General features: G+C 27.0%; 1 protein-coding gene across 26 annotated transcripts in view; it reads left to right on the top strand.

The window, feature by feature from the left end:
* The window catches only part of PMCA (plasma membrane calcium-transporting ATPase 3), a 67,401-nt gene that overhangs the window by 38,852 nt on the left and 11,052 nt on the right, over positions 1–17,497 (top strand). For 12 of the 26 annotated variants that reach the window (XM_086905803.1, XM_086905809.1, XM_012485942.3 and 9 more), the window contains one exon: positions 10,252–13,479. The exons of 4 other annotated variants lie outside the window; for them this stretch is intronic. In XM_086905803.1, the coding sequence (XP_086761929.1) occupies positions 10,252–10,737 (486 nt within the window). In that variant the 3' untranslated portion in view covers positions 10,738–13,479. Of the gene's footprint in view, positions 1–1,033; positions 1,103–1,768; positions 2,415–4,313; positions 6,640–10,251; positions 13,480–17,497 lie in introns of those variants that run through there. 10 more of the 26 variants (XR_015291452.1, XR_015291453.1, XR_015291451.1 and 7 more) reach the window with 10 other exon arrangements.

Genomic DNA, 17,497 nt, shown 5'->3' with positions numbered 1-17,497 from the left:
GATTTTAATTCTTGGAGACAAATGTCATAGGATTGAAGGAAGTAAGTGCTTTTTATTTCCATTTAAATATTAATCCAAAAAATTTTTAATTATGAAACATAATATGAAACAGATTAAAAAAATCTGTTTTAGAATAAATTATTTTAATGTCTATCTAACATTAAAATTCTCTGTAATAAAAATTGAGATTTAAGTGGAACCCTATCTATAATAGATATTTTGTATGTTGAGATTTTTGTTAATTTAATGATATATAAGTTAAATTAAGTGAACAGTTAATATAAGAATATTTGTAGAATTATTTAACATTTAAAAATTTAGGAATCGATGCTCGAGCGAGAGTCAGAAAGAGAAGGACAACCCTTCTTTGTCGATGCCGTCTCTCGTAATTTTTTTTTTTATTTTTATTTTTTATTATTTTATTTTTCTTAATAGGAACGGGTTAAAACTGATGAAGCTAGCGCATACTTGACCATACTTGTGACTCGTGATCGTGTAAATTTCTTATTTTACACTATTACGTTGCCACTAATATTATATTATTAAAATATCTATTGGACATATGATAAAGGATTTGTTTAGTGTTAAAATATTTAATCGATTAATATTTGTTTAAATTATTTGACAGAATGATCGCATAGTCCAAAGAGTGAAAAGGAAAAAGAAGAGTAAAGTTTAACCATGATAATTTCTACTTTCTTTATTCTGTTTACTTATACTTCATTTTCTCTCTTATTTCCTTTCTTCTTACTCTGATAACCACTACTCTTAATCTAGTACAATAAAATAAAATAAAAAACTGAAAAAGAAGATGTTTTGTGAAGTAACAATCATACATACACATGTATATGTTATATAACACAAACACACATATATATATATAAACTATATATATAAAACTATGCAGAATATAATTTCTTAAAGAAATTACATTTTTGAAATTATTATAAAACAAACAGAAAACAAAAAACAATATTATAGACCCCACTCAATTAAGCTAATTACATAAATTGAATATGTAACCTACTTTCAGACGAGCAAAAGAACTCTGGTGCAGAATGTATCTGTGACAGGCAGATCCCCCTCTCAGGATTACTATATGGTTAGTCCGCAAGTCCAATCTCCGCACTGTTTGACCGTTCTTAAATATTAATTCTTTATTATAATTATGATCTGATTTTATTTTCAATGGTTTTTTTTTTTTTTTTTTTTCTCTCCATTAACCAGTTTAAGTTTTTTTTTCTTACTGGTGCTTTATGTTTGACGTACTTGATTATTCTTTTATTATTCTCCAAGTCTATCTTTATCTCTATTAATCATTACTTTCTTTCTTAACACCAATTTAAATTTACTTTTATTTTCATTTGTGTAATTAATCTTTGAAATTATGTTTTAATTTATCGCTTCTTATTTTTATATATAATTTGTAATTTTTTTTTTTCTTTTATTTTCACTTTATTCTTTCTTATTGATTGTCTGCCGTTTCAACATGTATTTCTCTCGCCTGTCTTTATCTTTCTCTCTCTGTTTCATTTCGTCGCAGTTCTGCTTGCGAATCGCGAGCTTCTATTCGTTTCGTTCGCGCAAATCATGCTATTTTCTTATTTTATTTTCCGCAGTGCGACACAGCGAAAAGACATGACATATATTGGATAATTTTCTTGTCCCTTGTTTCACGCTGCTATTTTTTTCTAATTGTCCCTATCTACTTTCTATATTTTTTAATACGTGTTACTTAATTAAATTAAGATCAGTCACTTTGTTTCAGTTAAGAGAGTTAGCTAAGAAAAAAATGGACAAAAAAGATAAGTCTTGAAGGGAAGAGAATTCTTTAAACACCAAATTTCAAACCTAATCCTGCCCCACCTCAAATTTAACCAGCACTTTACTCCAGTATTAAATTTGAAACAGAACAAGTATTACAATAGGTATTTAAATTTCAATCATATCAGATTTAATTTTGAAAGAATTATTAGTATAAGTGTTTTCTGTACTTTCTTGATATTTTTCACTTAGTTATAGAAATATTTATATTTATATTTAATTTGTATTTAATATTTTTTAATTAATAATATAGAATAATGAGAGGAACGTTTTGTATCTAATGAACATATGTCCAATCCCATCTTGAAATAGATATTTGCTATTGAGCAGTGTATTAGTATTAATATATGACAGATTGCATAAATTGCAAGTTTTTTTCTTGTATTTGCATCATTAAAACATTGTTATCATAAAATAAAGTAACATATGTTTCTTAGATTACATATGCTCTTTTTATTATTCAATGATATATTTCCAGTATAATTAATCTGTAATCTTGAAGTAATTGTATAATATAGTGTAAAAGTGCATTATTGTAATAATTCTTTTTTTTAAATGCAATCAGTAATACTTATGAATTTACAAAACAACATAATTGTCTATTACGTATTTTACTAATTCATTTATTATATTTTTATTAATAATTGTGCATTCTTAACATCTATACTTTTCTACTCTTCTCTTCAAGTACAAAATGAAAAGGAATCTTTTATATTTTTTTATTTATATCAAATACGTTTCATTTGATTCTATTAATTATTTTTTAATTAATTTAATTAATTTTTTGTTTAAAAAAGAAAAAAATTATTAATATCATCTTAAAATTTTAAAAGACATTTCTCTTAATATCCAATTTTCCTTTTCTATTCATTTTCATTTTTTATTTTATTTTATTTTTTTTTTCTTTTTTCATTGATTTTAAGGTGTTGCATGCACATCTGTGCGTATGTATGTACGTATATAAGTTGCCCGTATATACGTGTATATACATAAATATATGTATATATACACACGTGTATGTAAAATGCATGCGCGTATGTGTAAGTACGCGTATATATATGTGTATGCGTATATATGTGTGCGAAACACACATACACGCGCGGCAAGGTACGCTTTTACAATTCTTTTTTCTCTCTTCGTTTCATTTCATTTATTAAAACACTCGGTCATTTTATATAAAATATTTAAATTTTAATATAAATGATTTTAAAATCTTCAACTTTTCTATAATATATTCATATAAAAAAATATTATACATTATAGTCCCCCTTCATAAAACTTGTATAAACAGAAATCATTATATCTCCAAAAATAGCGGAGAAATACATATTCATTAACAGAATCATCGAAGTGATTTTTATTTTTATGTTCATTTTTTAAATTAAAATATATTTATTTGAATTTCTATATCTCTACGAATTTTTTTTTTAATCTATTTTATATAATTCTTTCATATTGATTTTTTTTTTTTTTTGACATTTGAGAATTGCTTTGTAATATGTTATTAAACGATTATTGATTTCTTGATCTGATCTGATGATATGAACATTTTTGTGATCTTTGTAAATGAATTTGTATTTATGTAATCTCGCTATTTATTTCTCAAATAGGTATCTCATTTTTTTTTTTTTTTTACTTTTTTTTTCATCAACAATAAATAAAATATTTAACAATTTTTATTAATAAAAATATATCGAAAAATATTTTTATATATTTGATATAATTTTATTTTTCAATATCTTGAATTTTAAAAATATTAATTTTGTTCTAAATATTTTTAATCAATACACGAGCCAATGCATCATGAACAATTTTCGCATCATTTCTAAAACAGTTTTTAATTTTTTTTAAAAAGTTTCTTCGAAATAATGAGGAATAAGAAAAATTTCTTCTTTAATAAAACTTCGCACGATATATCATTATTATTATTCAAATACTACTCTTACAACAACAAGCTATGTATACTTGTAGAAGTAATGCAAGCTTGTGTATAAAGCTTCATCTTCATTATTACCATTATCATCCTACATACATATATTAACAAATGATCTTTATATACCCAATATAGAGAAAAAAAAAAAAAAAAAAACAGCTACGATGATTCTGAACTTAAATGCATAAAACAACTTTTCTTTTATGGAAGCTTATCTACAACTGAAACGTCAATACACAATTTATTATGCACTCAGGAATTAAGCAGCCTCAGAGTACCTTGTACGTGTGCTATGCGTGTAAATTGCATGCAAGAATTTACGCGACAGGAATCTACTGTGTTAAAAATGATGTGTAATGTGAGTAACTGTCAACATGACTAACCAGATCACAAACCAACAATGACACGCTAATTGCATTCTGTGTGATTCTCACGGAAAAAGCATACAACTTGTATAACTTGGAATATATGTGTGTCCAGCTATGGACACCTAAAATTCCATATGGCTGATATCTGCTCCTTTTTATCTCTCATTTCTGCTCTTTAATCGTTGCAGTGTGTGCCAGTCTTGCTGTGATATACCATATTATTATTAACGTGTATACGATGGATGATATATATCATAATGCATCATATGTCTCTTGATGTGCGTGTGCTGTTGAATATAATGAGATGTACATGCACAAATCTGTCTGTTTATCTATATGTTCGTCTCTATCTGCCGTGTACATGACAGTCGAAGCTCTTTAATTAATAAGGAAAGAACTTCAAGATATTTAACAGTCAACTTGCACCTATATACATATATAAAATCTTAAACATGCGATATATTAATATTACAGACATACATAGGAAGGTTAATCTAAAGTATTTTGCAAATTTGAGGCGAATGTGCATTTATATTATACAATTCTACTTTCTTTGGTTGGAAAAAAGGAAGAAAAACTATAAGAAAGATAGTCTTTAAATCAAAGGAAGCTAAAAATAATTAATAATAATCCTGGAGTTTCTAAATGAAAATTCTTAAAACGGTGATTGAAAGACTAATGTTATAAATATTGAATTTACATTGTTTTAAATAGATTTATCTCGCTGAAGATTTTTATGATTCTTCACTCATGACTCTGATTAGTTTCCAGGTTGCTGATCGCATAATTTTTTGGAGTTATAAAAACAACTGGCCTCTATCTCAAAAGTATTTGCATGCTGCAATTGGCCATTCAATTCTATGTCAAGCTTTTCAAGCTTTGTTCATTACACGAAGGTTCGAGTTGCTTTGTGTATCGTTCGATCTTGATGATATTGAGAAACATTGAAGAATCCTTATGCGATCATGATTTGCAAGTATAATCAATCCAATATTAATGCACGTATCAAAATCAATTCTCAATTCTTCAAGAGCCGATATTCCAAGTGATTTTCGATCCTATTAAACACGAGCAGCTAGCACGAAGCCTCGTGTACTTCAGGATTCTCTTCCCTTTTTATATACACAAACACTTATATATATATATATATATATCTGCAAAAAGACACATTAAGAAGGCTCTTAACAACTGGGAACTTGACTAACAAGAACGAAGACCTCAGAAAAAATAATCTACAATAACAGATACAAAGAAACCAATAGTAATAATAACAACAACAGAGACACATAAGCCAGTATATCAGGAATAAAATACTGATGTAAACGCATTACAAAAAAAAAAAAAAAAAAAAAAAACACGCCTAAAAAGCAATGATATTATGGAGAGGATAGAAATTAAAACTTATGGTATGATTTGTGGTTTGTTAGCCAGCGGAACCCATTCGGGAGACTGAGGTATAACGGGGCGGCAGTCTTGCCCGCCGCCACACTTATCCTGTCGGAGTACAAACAAGTACGTAGCTCATGTAGATCGCCTGTCGTTAATAATACGTTGTATCGTCAACTTTGCCATACGTACGCATACACAGGACGGATTGTCGACGTACGTACGGTGTGCTGAGAGAAACGTCGCTATCGAATCTTGTTTCTTCTTCAACGATAAATAATGTCTACCCTTTTGCTACTGTGATTACTTCATCAAAAAAAAAAAAAAAAAAAAATAGTTAATCTTATAAAGAAAAATATTAATTATACTAAATAAACTATTTAATTTGAATTGTAGCTCATTTAAGAAGATAAGTAGCTGCAATTTGAAGATAAATAGAAAGTTTTAAACACATATTTAAGACGTGAATATTAAAACGGATTATCGTATTTTATTATATTGATGATTTATAGGATTTTTGGAAATTTAATTTAATTTTCTTTGAGAAGAAAATCTTGAAGAAAAAAAAGAAAAATAATTTTATATACCGTATATAAAAATAAGAAGTATTTGAAATTTATTCATAGCGAAAGGGCCTTAATATATTTAATTAATGTTATCCAAAAAAAAAAAAAAAAAAAAGAAAAAAGGAAATTTTATAGTGAAAAGCAATTAAGCAGGAACGAGGGCGACGATTCCTTAGTACTGATGCAGTGAACGATTTTCGTCACACCACTGTGTTTTTGTGTAGTGGGTGTGAGCTGGTCGGTGGAATCGATGGAAGAGCCTCTTATGCAGGTAGACCACCGTCCACCCGCCCTCTTTTTTCAGTAGTCTATAGTTGTCTGATATGATTGTGTGCTGCGTGTATTTTCCTCATATTGTGTCATTTTCATACTTATTCTCATGATATAATAATATGCAATTGTTAGAACGAAAAAAAAAAAAAGAAAAAAAAAAGAAAAAAAAAGAAAGCGAGTATTATTTTTTCGTGGCGACTGTTGTACCTGTTTTTAAACACGACCATCCTTCTTTTCGTATCGTATGTATACTCGCACGAGGATTATAAATATATCTCGATAAGAGACATTTATTCAGCTTTTTAAAAGTTCTGCCTGGTCGAGCAGAATCTCTCCTCTCCCCCTCACTCTGCTGCTTGCGTTTCTGTATGTGTTTGTCTCTCCTGCCGCATTCTATTTTCTGGCTGAAGATTTCGGATTCCGGCAACTTGTGAAAAGTCTTCTTTTTAGAACATGTTTGCAAGCGTGCGATCGCGATAACCTGCTTTGTCTTTCTGTTTTTGCAGATAATCTCTAGGAAAAATTTTCACGACGTACCATTGTCAAAAAAAAAAGTCCTAGACCTTTCTTTCTGTCCCGTCAGAACAGTTTCTCTCGAACGAATATGTCTCTCAATATGTCTTTCTTCAATCTCATATTAATCCCTTGCCTCCTCCTGTGCCATTTGTTGATCATGGATAGATTATTACAATATCAGGTAGATTTGCTTTTTCTGCAGTTTGATTTTGATTATGGAGAATTTCTAAACTCTGTGCGAGCCTTATGAAAATGAAGAAATGAATAACTAAAGGCATAAACATCTCTTGGCATAACATTCTCTGTTTAGATAAATCGCAAAGTTAGAAATTAATGAATATAAATCGATATAAAAAATTGATTAATCTTTATAGTATAAAATAGGATGGTGTTATGGAATGAATATTGATAAATACCATTGTAAATTTTATAAATTATATATATATATTTATGAATGTTTATTCAACATATAAATTTTTATCATGCATATTATATTAAGATCTGAAGAATTTCATTTTGCTAAGAATCGTTAGTATGAAACATTTCAGAGATTTAAATTTATATAAAAAAATAATAGTTCAGAATAAAAATAAAATTATTTAATTCATAGTTTACTTTAAAACCATTAAAAATTTAATAGAAAGTAACCAGGAATGTATTACATATTTATAGTAATATATTATTGCAATTTTAAGCACAGATTATTAATTTATTTAAATAGTTTTTTAACTGCACAAGAAAGCAATTTATCTGAGAGCAGTTTATAATCCAGTTTATATGTTTTGATACGGTATGTGAGTGTGCGTGTGCACGAATGCTCACGTTTGCATCGATTTTGTGTTTACCCGATATCTAACATGGTATTGCGCGCGAGTGGTATAGAAAGGTTGAATTTATTTGCAATGATTTTTGCATTCTAAACTAGAAAAAAAAAAGAAGATCTCGCCGAATAAGAAGCTTCTAGTAGCTACAATTACTATTACTATACAATTACAATGTATTGTAATTGTTATAAAAATTATCGGCATGTGATCGATTCTTTTGGTGTTTCCGCCTTCTCGAATGAACGATCTTGATTTATCATTGGATTAGGCTTCTTAAGTCCGATTTTCGAAGGATTAAGTATCACACGTTGTGTTTTATAAATTTGGAATTTATCCAAATAATCTATTTATCTAATCTAATGTGCAATTATAAGGAGAATTGACAATTATATTAAATATATTATCATATATTATATATATATATATGATCTTTTAAAGTGAAAAATTATGTATTTATATTGAACTATAAATATTATGGCACTTAAAATACATAATTCTATTTTCAGTGCCATTATATTATATATTGATTATTATATGTTATAATTATATATTGAGGCTGTGATCAGATTATGGAATAGACTGAGGTTTGACATAAAGGAATGTCAAAACATAGAAGATATTTCTGATAAAATGTGCAAGGAATAAACTTTGTGAACTTGTCTAGTTTTTCAACTAGACAAAATATGTTAACTGCTGGTGTTCACAAGAAAGAGAAACTTGAATCTGCACAATAAGATTAGTAGGAATCAATTTATTGCCATAAATGTGGAATGCAATTTTATTTAAGTAGCATGATCACAAAAAAGAAAATTAATATAAAATCACGAAAATGTTCACTAAAATATTTTCTAATTTATATAGAACTTTCCTCCTATTTCTATCTTTCTGTCTTTCTTTTTCTCTTCAGAATGTACACACACATATATACATTCTTTCACTCTCTATCTACTAATCTGATTATCTGTTTCTCTGTCTGTCTGTCTATCTTTGTCGCTATCTTTATACTGATTTTTAACTTTACACGCTTGACTCTTTGACTTTTTACGGTCATGATTTTAAGCGTGTGCTTCATCAAAATTAGTCTCTATTTTAGGAATCAATTTAGGATTTTTAAAAACTATTTTTAATTGACTTCAAAAAGAGATGCTTTAGTATTCCAAGCCAGGTTCTATATGTGAAAAAAAAAAATATATATATATATATACTGCTCCAAATTGTTTCAAATATCTTAAAATTTCTGTTCTCATCTTTACTTAACATTTTTAACCCTATATTTCAATCTGAAAAAAATATATTTAAATTGAATATTTTTTCTTATATATTATTCCAATTTAATTCCTATTCTAAACTAAATAACTCTAATTTCGAAAGGTTTTTATTCAATGAATTAATCGATTTAATGTATCATTTACCTTTTAAGAGAGGCTAGTGTAGTCAATTAATCGAAGCAAGATGTGAAGCTTTTGAAATTTGATATTTCAATGATGTTCAGGTTTATCCAGATCTGGTAATACTGTTTAGGGGATGAGAAATAATCCCTTCGAATTAAATTGCTTATCCTTGAGAAGGAATTAACTTATAATAATGGTACGTAATGAAGCAAAGAACTCTTAATTAGTTCCCTCTTTTTTTTTTTTTGTTTGATCTTTTCTTCTTTGATCTTTTGCCAGAAATAAATAGGTACGCACAGTAAAAGGTAGATGCGCGCATGTACGCCTGGCTGTAGAGCCACGCCCGAGAACGCAGTCATTTAGATCTGAACTCGGATGAAATGCAACCAAGTCCACGGCGAAGAGAACAACCCACCCGATGTGTGCACATTATTAGACGAACTGTATACACATGTATATATTACACTATTAGAGAAAAATCTACAAATCTGTACACGCAGATTGTGAAATTTATCCCCGCAAGAAAACCGGAAATCTCTCCCTGCGAAAAAAAAAAAAAAAAGAAAGGAAAAAACATGGATGAAAAGTACACATATAGAACAGCAATTGAATAATCATAAGGCATCATCAAAAAGAAGAAAAAGTATGGAGATTATATACGTATTTATATACAGAATATTGATATATATATACAGAATATATTCATGGGATATTTTTGGAAGATCGATTCTACAGATTAAAACGAATACAAAAGTTAGTGTATGAAAATATCAATCGAGATTCATTTGTTAAATTTATTAATTCAATTTTTATTTAAGTTATATAGTTATATAAGCAATTTAAATTTTTTTTTTCAATTTCAATTGCTTGTAATTTAGCAAACAAATCTCGATCAACATTTTCATATATTAAATTTTGTTTTTCTTTTTTGTCTCTCTCCAGAATTGATCTTTCAATTTCCTATTAATATATTTAACACTCTGTATACGTGTATATAAACATTATATGTATATATCTTATATAGTCTTTATATCATAGAAAGCCTAATCTACATGAGAAACATAAGTATTGACACACACAAATTGAGATAAATACAAATATGACATGCTTGTGTGTCGCTGGCTTGCCTCCTCGCTTCCTGATAGAACATCCTCTTCCCTGTTTTTGCAGCTTCGAGTAATCAGAGCGTTCAAGTCGACTCTAGAAGATTTGGAGGAGCGTCGCTCTGTCCATAGTTTACACAGCTTACACAGTATGCGCAGTTCACGCAGCCACACTGGGCCCCGACCACTTTCTGACTTCACATACATTGACGAAGACCCGACAAACAGTGCGCTGAACGCCAGCAAGGGCAATTTGCCGAACAAGACCGCCGAGGATCATACGACCGCCAGGATGAACAGCTCTACATCACCATTGTTGCTCAGCGTTACGGGATCAGGCATCGCGTATAACCATCATAATACCACCATAAACACCACCAATGACAATAGATCCTCGTCCAATAGTGCCCTAAACCAGGCCCAACAACCCAACCATACGCAGATGCAGAGTAGCAACAACAGAGACAGCAACACAGGAAACTCCCTGCTTCTCAGCTCCAATAATTTGGCCATCCCGGAATTGACGAAGCTCGTGCATGAAACCAGCATTTAAAAGGCAGCTTTGCGTGTCACCACTGTACATCATTAAACTTCCCATTTTTTCATTGTTATACTCCTCTCATTTTTCTTCCTCTTACTCTATACATTGTCTGAATCATTTTTGTTTTGTACTTTTTTTTTTCTTTTTTATGTTTACATCTTCTCTTTATCTCTCTATCTTTTCATCATTACGCCTTTTGCCATCACTACTATATTTTCATTTTCAATCAGGGCACTATCTTCAGTTGTATATCATTTGCTATCTGTGTTTCTTGTTCGAGCTCCTTTGCGCGACAAATATGGGTTTTCTTGTCTCAACAACTTACTTATAATGGTTATTTTAAATGATACTCATTGATGTGTGACATCGCAGACTTTTTTTAGTGACCTTGCAATGCTGAGAAATACTTGACTTTGAATGTTCATTTCGGCTATTGTTATCTATTTCTTTTCTGTATATTTTTTACTTCTTAAAAATCTATACTACTATTGTTACTTTTATAAATATTTATCTGTCTCTTCTCGGTTTCTACATTGAATTCTACGGTATTATCTTCTGTATTTTTTGGCTACAAGTTCTTTAGGACACTGTTATTTGACTTGTGAAGAATTTTTTATTCTTTGCATTTTAACATTGTCTCTTTTCTTGTATTGAGAATATTTTAAGTATTATGAGAGTGTAAATTTTTATTCTCAAGATTTTATAATTTTTTAAGGCTACTACATCTCATATTTAATTACCATTTTTATTTTAATTCCTGGTTTTTACTTCAAATTATTGATTTTATTCTTGTTATTTTTTTCAAGTAAGGAACTTTTTATTCTACGATATAATCCGATTTTCTTCTTTGTTTTCTTCTTTCTTCTTTCATGGAGCTTAAATAAAATGCTCTATTTATTGAAGAAACACGTTATTTGTAACGTGGCTCAGGCATCGCTTCTTTGCAATTTTTAGGAGAAAGAAAGAGCTACAAGTACTTAAGATTCATTTTTAAAACAGAGATTTGTTTAGGCTGTCTGTTCGAGCTTCTTCACGTGACAACTCAGTTCATCAGTCTTTTATGTTCTCTTTTACGATACCGAGCACAGGATATAATTTTTAAATATTTTAGATTCATTGTAATATTACTTAAGAAAAAAGTTCAGAATTCTTCAGGTTATTTAAGATTTTTCTATCCAATTAAAATTATTTTTTTTTTCAATTTCATTGCAAAATATTTTAATCTTAAAATTTAACTATTATTTATAAGTGAGAGAAAGGAACCTAGAACTTAGAGTTCAAGCATTTAGAATTCTCTGCGGAATCAACTACATTCTTCATTTTACTTTTGTTCATTATTTTTTTCTTATTTAATTTATCTCATTTTATAAATAAAATCAAATATGTTTTATTGGAAACATTTTAAGTTCAAAAGACAATATCTGATATAATCCATTAAAAAATGTTAGGCTGATTGTCTATTATCTGCGTGCACGACGATCTGGCTTATATGCTTGCTTGCTTGACTAATATGTTTCTCTTCGCACATTATTTGTTCATCATATTTACATATCCTATTCGCCTGCTTATTTGCCATAGAACTTAATCTAAACAGAGCAGTTTTCATTCAATCTATCTTTTTATCAATAGAAACAATTCCATTTGGTTTTCAAAAGAAAACTATTTTTATATTTTTTTATATGAATGAAAATATGTCATGATGAGTTAAAGGATGCATTGGTTTCTTTTAGAATTTTCCTAAAGTCTGTTGTTTCAACAGAAAATGTACTTATGTTTGATTTTCTTTTTGAAAACCTATATATACTATCAAAAATCATTATTCATTATAAAAATGGGCTTCTATGATTTAAGAAAAGTTGAATGCACTTTATTATCTTTCAAAGATAAATTAAGAATCATAACAAATCGTTATGACTTAACACAATTCACTTGTAATTGTCTTTAGTTAATCTTTATTATCTATTCATATTCAATATCGTACAGGGTGTTTATAAAGTCTATGTCTTTTTGTAGAATACATGTGAGTCAGGAAACCTTATGTTTTGTTAACCTATATTTGATTCCTTTGTTAAATAGAATGAATCATGTCGAAGACTATTAAATTTGTGTCATTTCTCAAACTTAATACTAAATAATGACAATTGGTACTATATTGTGCTTAAAGTAAAATAAAAATTAAAGAAAAATAAAATTTTTAATATTATTTGATAAAATAAATTTTTTTTTAATGATTTTGTATAATATATAATACAAAAATTAATGCTGATTATAATATAAGAAATTTGTATTTGTATAGATCGTTTAATAATTTTAACACTAAACGTATTACAATCGATCAAATGAAATGATGTTGAAATTTTTTGGATTTTATTTTTATTTTTAATACTCATGACAAATATACTCATGAATCTACTGTTAAACAACTTATTATTTTTTTTTTTATCTTATTATTTATTTTTATTGGAATGAAAAGCAATAAAATTCTATGGATTTCAAAAATAGCTCAAGACTCTATAGACACTCTGTATGGACTCATTCTTTCATTTATACATTTGAAAGCAATCTTTCTGTAGCTCGGTTTCTCTAAAACCTGCCAGGCTCTCCATTAATAACTTAAAGAGGTTTCGTACAAGTGAAATCGGAGCAAAATCAGAGTATAGTACATCGCGAAAAAAACGAGGCTAACAGCTGTAAAACAATCAAGTTATTGACTCTTATGATCCGCCAATAAAAAAAAAAAATACGAAGAGCAAAGAGCACAATTCGTTCCTTTTTTTTTTTTTTAGTAGAAAAGCACAAAGAATTTTGCGAAGAGCAATCAAGGGAACGACGATAAAAAGATGTACTTAATTATGAGATCGGATCTCACCATTATTATTATCTCTTCTCCTTATTATCTTCTTTTTTTCACTTAAAAATACGGTGAAACCTTAATTCATCTATTTTATATCATAGATCAGTAAATCATTATTTTGAATTTTTATGTTAAAAGCTGTAAAATAATTAAATAAGAAAAAGTAAACAATTAAAGATAAGAGAAAAGGAGTAAATGAGGAAAATTTAAAAATTATATCTTCATAGAGAAATTCTGGAAATAAAATTTAAGGTTTCATTGCGCAAAAATTTATCAAAAATTATTATCGATAATAATATTGATAATCATCTGAGTTCATTTTGATTCGTTTCGATAACAAATAAGAAATATGGCAAACTTATTTTTTTAAATTCCAGATTTTTAAATTCCAAATTTAGATTAATCGAGTCGTAGTCAATTTTTCTTTGTTCCATTTTTTTTAATCTTTCAAATGTTTCGCACAGATGTGTATCGTGTAAAACACATCGACTTAAAAACTATATATATCCACTGCCAAGATAGTGAAAGAAATGAAAAACGAATATATTAATATTTCATGAGGAAATTATATAAATGAAAAGAGAAAAAAAATAGTCATGATAGGTCTTCTCTCCTGATTGCAATGATCAGTTAGAAATCGTAATATATGTTTCTTAATTATTAGGCTAGAAATCCTTCTCGTAAAGATTCTCAGTTTAAAATCGCAATATAATTGATGATGAAACGTCGAGTCATTCTGTACATAATTCCTATTGCAATTAAACTACTGAATTATGAATTCTAAGAAATATGTTTCTGATTTCTATTTTAAATACATAGAATGACAGTTTTCTTGAATTGGATCTCTTATTTTCTTCCAATGGAAGAAAATTTTCTTTTATAGGTTATAAAGTTTTAAAAAATTCGATAATTTGAAAGTTGAGAATTTTAATACATTGCAGTCTAATAATTCTATGAGAACGAAAGATATTTTAGAAAATACTTGTTACATTACTAATGTACTGCAATATATTAAGAAATATATATGTAACACAGTGATCTTCAACTGACTGTCGTGCACAAATCTGTATGTTTTATACCTGAATTTGTTTTCACATAATCTTTTATGCTATTAATAGAATTAAAATTGTAAAATTTATTGGATCTTGCGTATTCGAATTTTTTTGTCGAGAAATTTCCATATATTTCAATATGGAGCTCAAATTTCTGATTCATTTAGGATTTTCTATCATGATTCACCTGCTCATCAGGTTTGAATTCACTATATGTTAAACATAAAATCTATTGGTGATGATATTTGTCGTTTTTCTCACATTTGAGAAGAGATATATAATTTTTGCGAAGAAACATTAACGCATTCGTTAACGCATTCAAAAACATTATTATTAAAGAATTTATTTCTGTAATGTAAAATGACTATTTATATATATATAAGTGTGGAAAAAAAATTATTGCAATCGAGAGAAAACTTTTAATTTTTAATATTTATGCAAATTTATTATATTGGAACGATGAAAATGATTGACTACCAATTATAATGATATGCAGTACTAAAGATATATATGTATATATATATCTTTTATATATATATATTATTATATCTTTTATATATATATAATATATTATAATTTTTATTTAATTATTATTGGCGATTATTATTATTATTATTATTATTATTATTATTATTATTATTATTATTATTATTATTATTATTATTATTATTATCATTATTATTATTATTATTATTATTATTACTATTATTATTATTATTATTATTATTGCTATTATTATTATTATTATTATTATTATTATTATTAATTATCGCCATCATCATCGTCATCATCATCATCATCATCATCATCATCATCATCATCGTCATCATCATCATCATCGTCATTATTATTATTATTATTATTATTATTATTATTATTATTATTATTATTATTATTATTATTATTATCATTATTATTATTATTATTATTATTATTATTATTAATATTAATATTAATATTATTGTTATTATATAAAATAAAGTTTAAGATATGTTATTTAAATGTTATATTTGATTAAAACCGATCAGTAGAGGGTACATGAACATTCTTATATATCTTTAGTACGATTCTTTTTTTCTTTGTTTGATATCACAAAAAAATCTGTATTGTTTATCAGTGACATGAAATCTCTGAATTCATTTTATATGAAGTGGAAATTGGAATATTTTTAATATAAAATGAACAAATTTTTTCTATATTCGTTTGAATATAATATAAAACAAAATATCGAAATATTTACATATATTGTACTATAACGTTTTATTTTATTTGATAGTTCGAAAATACTCAAAGTATAGATTATTTTATTTAATTATTTATTACATTGATAAAGGTTACATTATATTTGTTACATTTTTTTAATGATTTGATATTTAATAGAAAATAAATTAAATGAAATAATATTTTTAAGAAAATAACAAGTTCAAATCAAGTAGTATGTAATTGTAAATATTGTGAATTTAACTTAACTATGCTATTGCAGAGAATTGATTATTTCAATTTATTATAATTCATTGATTCCTCTACTGAACGGAAAAAGCAAGAGTGTGCGTTATGGAAATTCGTTTCTTAATTCACGTTTTCACAAATGAGAAAAATATTTGCACAATGATTTAGTAAATAAAAAAAAATACTGATTCTTAAAGGCAATCGTATAATTAATAATTATAAATTATAAATTACTGTATACGTATATTTTGATCTAAAAATCTTTTTCCCTTTTGGATAATTTTTTTACTCTTTTAATATGTATACGTATATAAATGTTTATTTTACACTACTAAAATGATTTTTTTTATTTGTTCTTAGTTGAATTTCTTTCTTTCGTGATATTCTAAATTTTATGAAAAATATTTTTCAGGGTATTTGTCTTGCTATTTAAAAATATACGAAAAAAGAATTAAATATTATTTATGTTTCAACCACAATATTATTAATATTAATTTATTTTATTAATATTGAGCTTTGTCTTCAATCTAAATCTCTCGGACAGAAAGAAAATTATAAAAGAAATATATATCTTAAATCATCTTTTAAGATATTACATTTTCTTAAGTGACTTATTATGTAAGATTATATATTTTAAAGTAAAGAGATTAAAAATTGGAAAATATGATAGCACCTAATGGAATACAAAACAATACGATCTAAAAAAGTTTGTATTTTATTAAGAATAAAATAGAAAAATTAAAGCTTTTCTATGTTTGGCTTATGCCAGGTTATATTCATGATGTTTTTTCACGGTCGAAAAAAGAAAAAGAACAAAATACTCGGTTGTTTGTAATCATCTCTCATTTACTTGGTGAAAATTTTTCTCAGGAATAATAAATTATAAACTTTGCAGAGCAGATTTATTTAATCATAATAAATTTCTGATTTTTGTCTTTCTCAAAATAAATATATTTTTTCAATTATTAATCTTAATAAAAATAATTACGTTATCAATATGACGAAATGTTCAAATAAATTACAGATTATATATCAAAGATATTTTCAGCTGTGAACACCGGCACATTAGCTTTCATTCTCTTTTTTTATTCACGCTAATATATTTCCTATTTGTGTAAGTGATCACTCTCGCTCGCAAATCGATTTATTTTACGATCATTCCAGTCTAATTCTATTTAAAATTAATTAAGAGATCCGCACTGAAGCTTTTGCACTGCGTAATGGACAAATCCTATGTTATAAACCAATGTATCACTGGAATAGGTCTAGTTAATGCTAATTATGAAGTTTAATATTGGTTTATCAAGGTTATGTCGAGTAATCACCTTCTAACTATAACAGCATAATAAATTCTTGAGCCATTTCGCTAAAAATTTTGATTTTGAATTAAAGCGATATAGTATAAAATAATGCTGTT

Source organism: Apis florea, unplaced genomic scaffold (assembly GCF_048593485.1).
Source record: "Apis florea isolate Af1SG1 unplaced genomic scaffold, ASM4859348v1 contig_2492_pilon, whole genome shotgun sequence".
NCBI classification, from domain to species: domain Eukaryota; kingdom Metazoa; phylum Arthropoda; class Insecta; order Hymenoptera; family Apidae; genus Apis; species Apis florea.
Note: the sequence above shows the minus strand (reverse complement) of the source record. Positions and strands in the feature narration are given on the sequence as shown.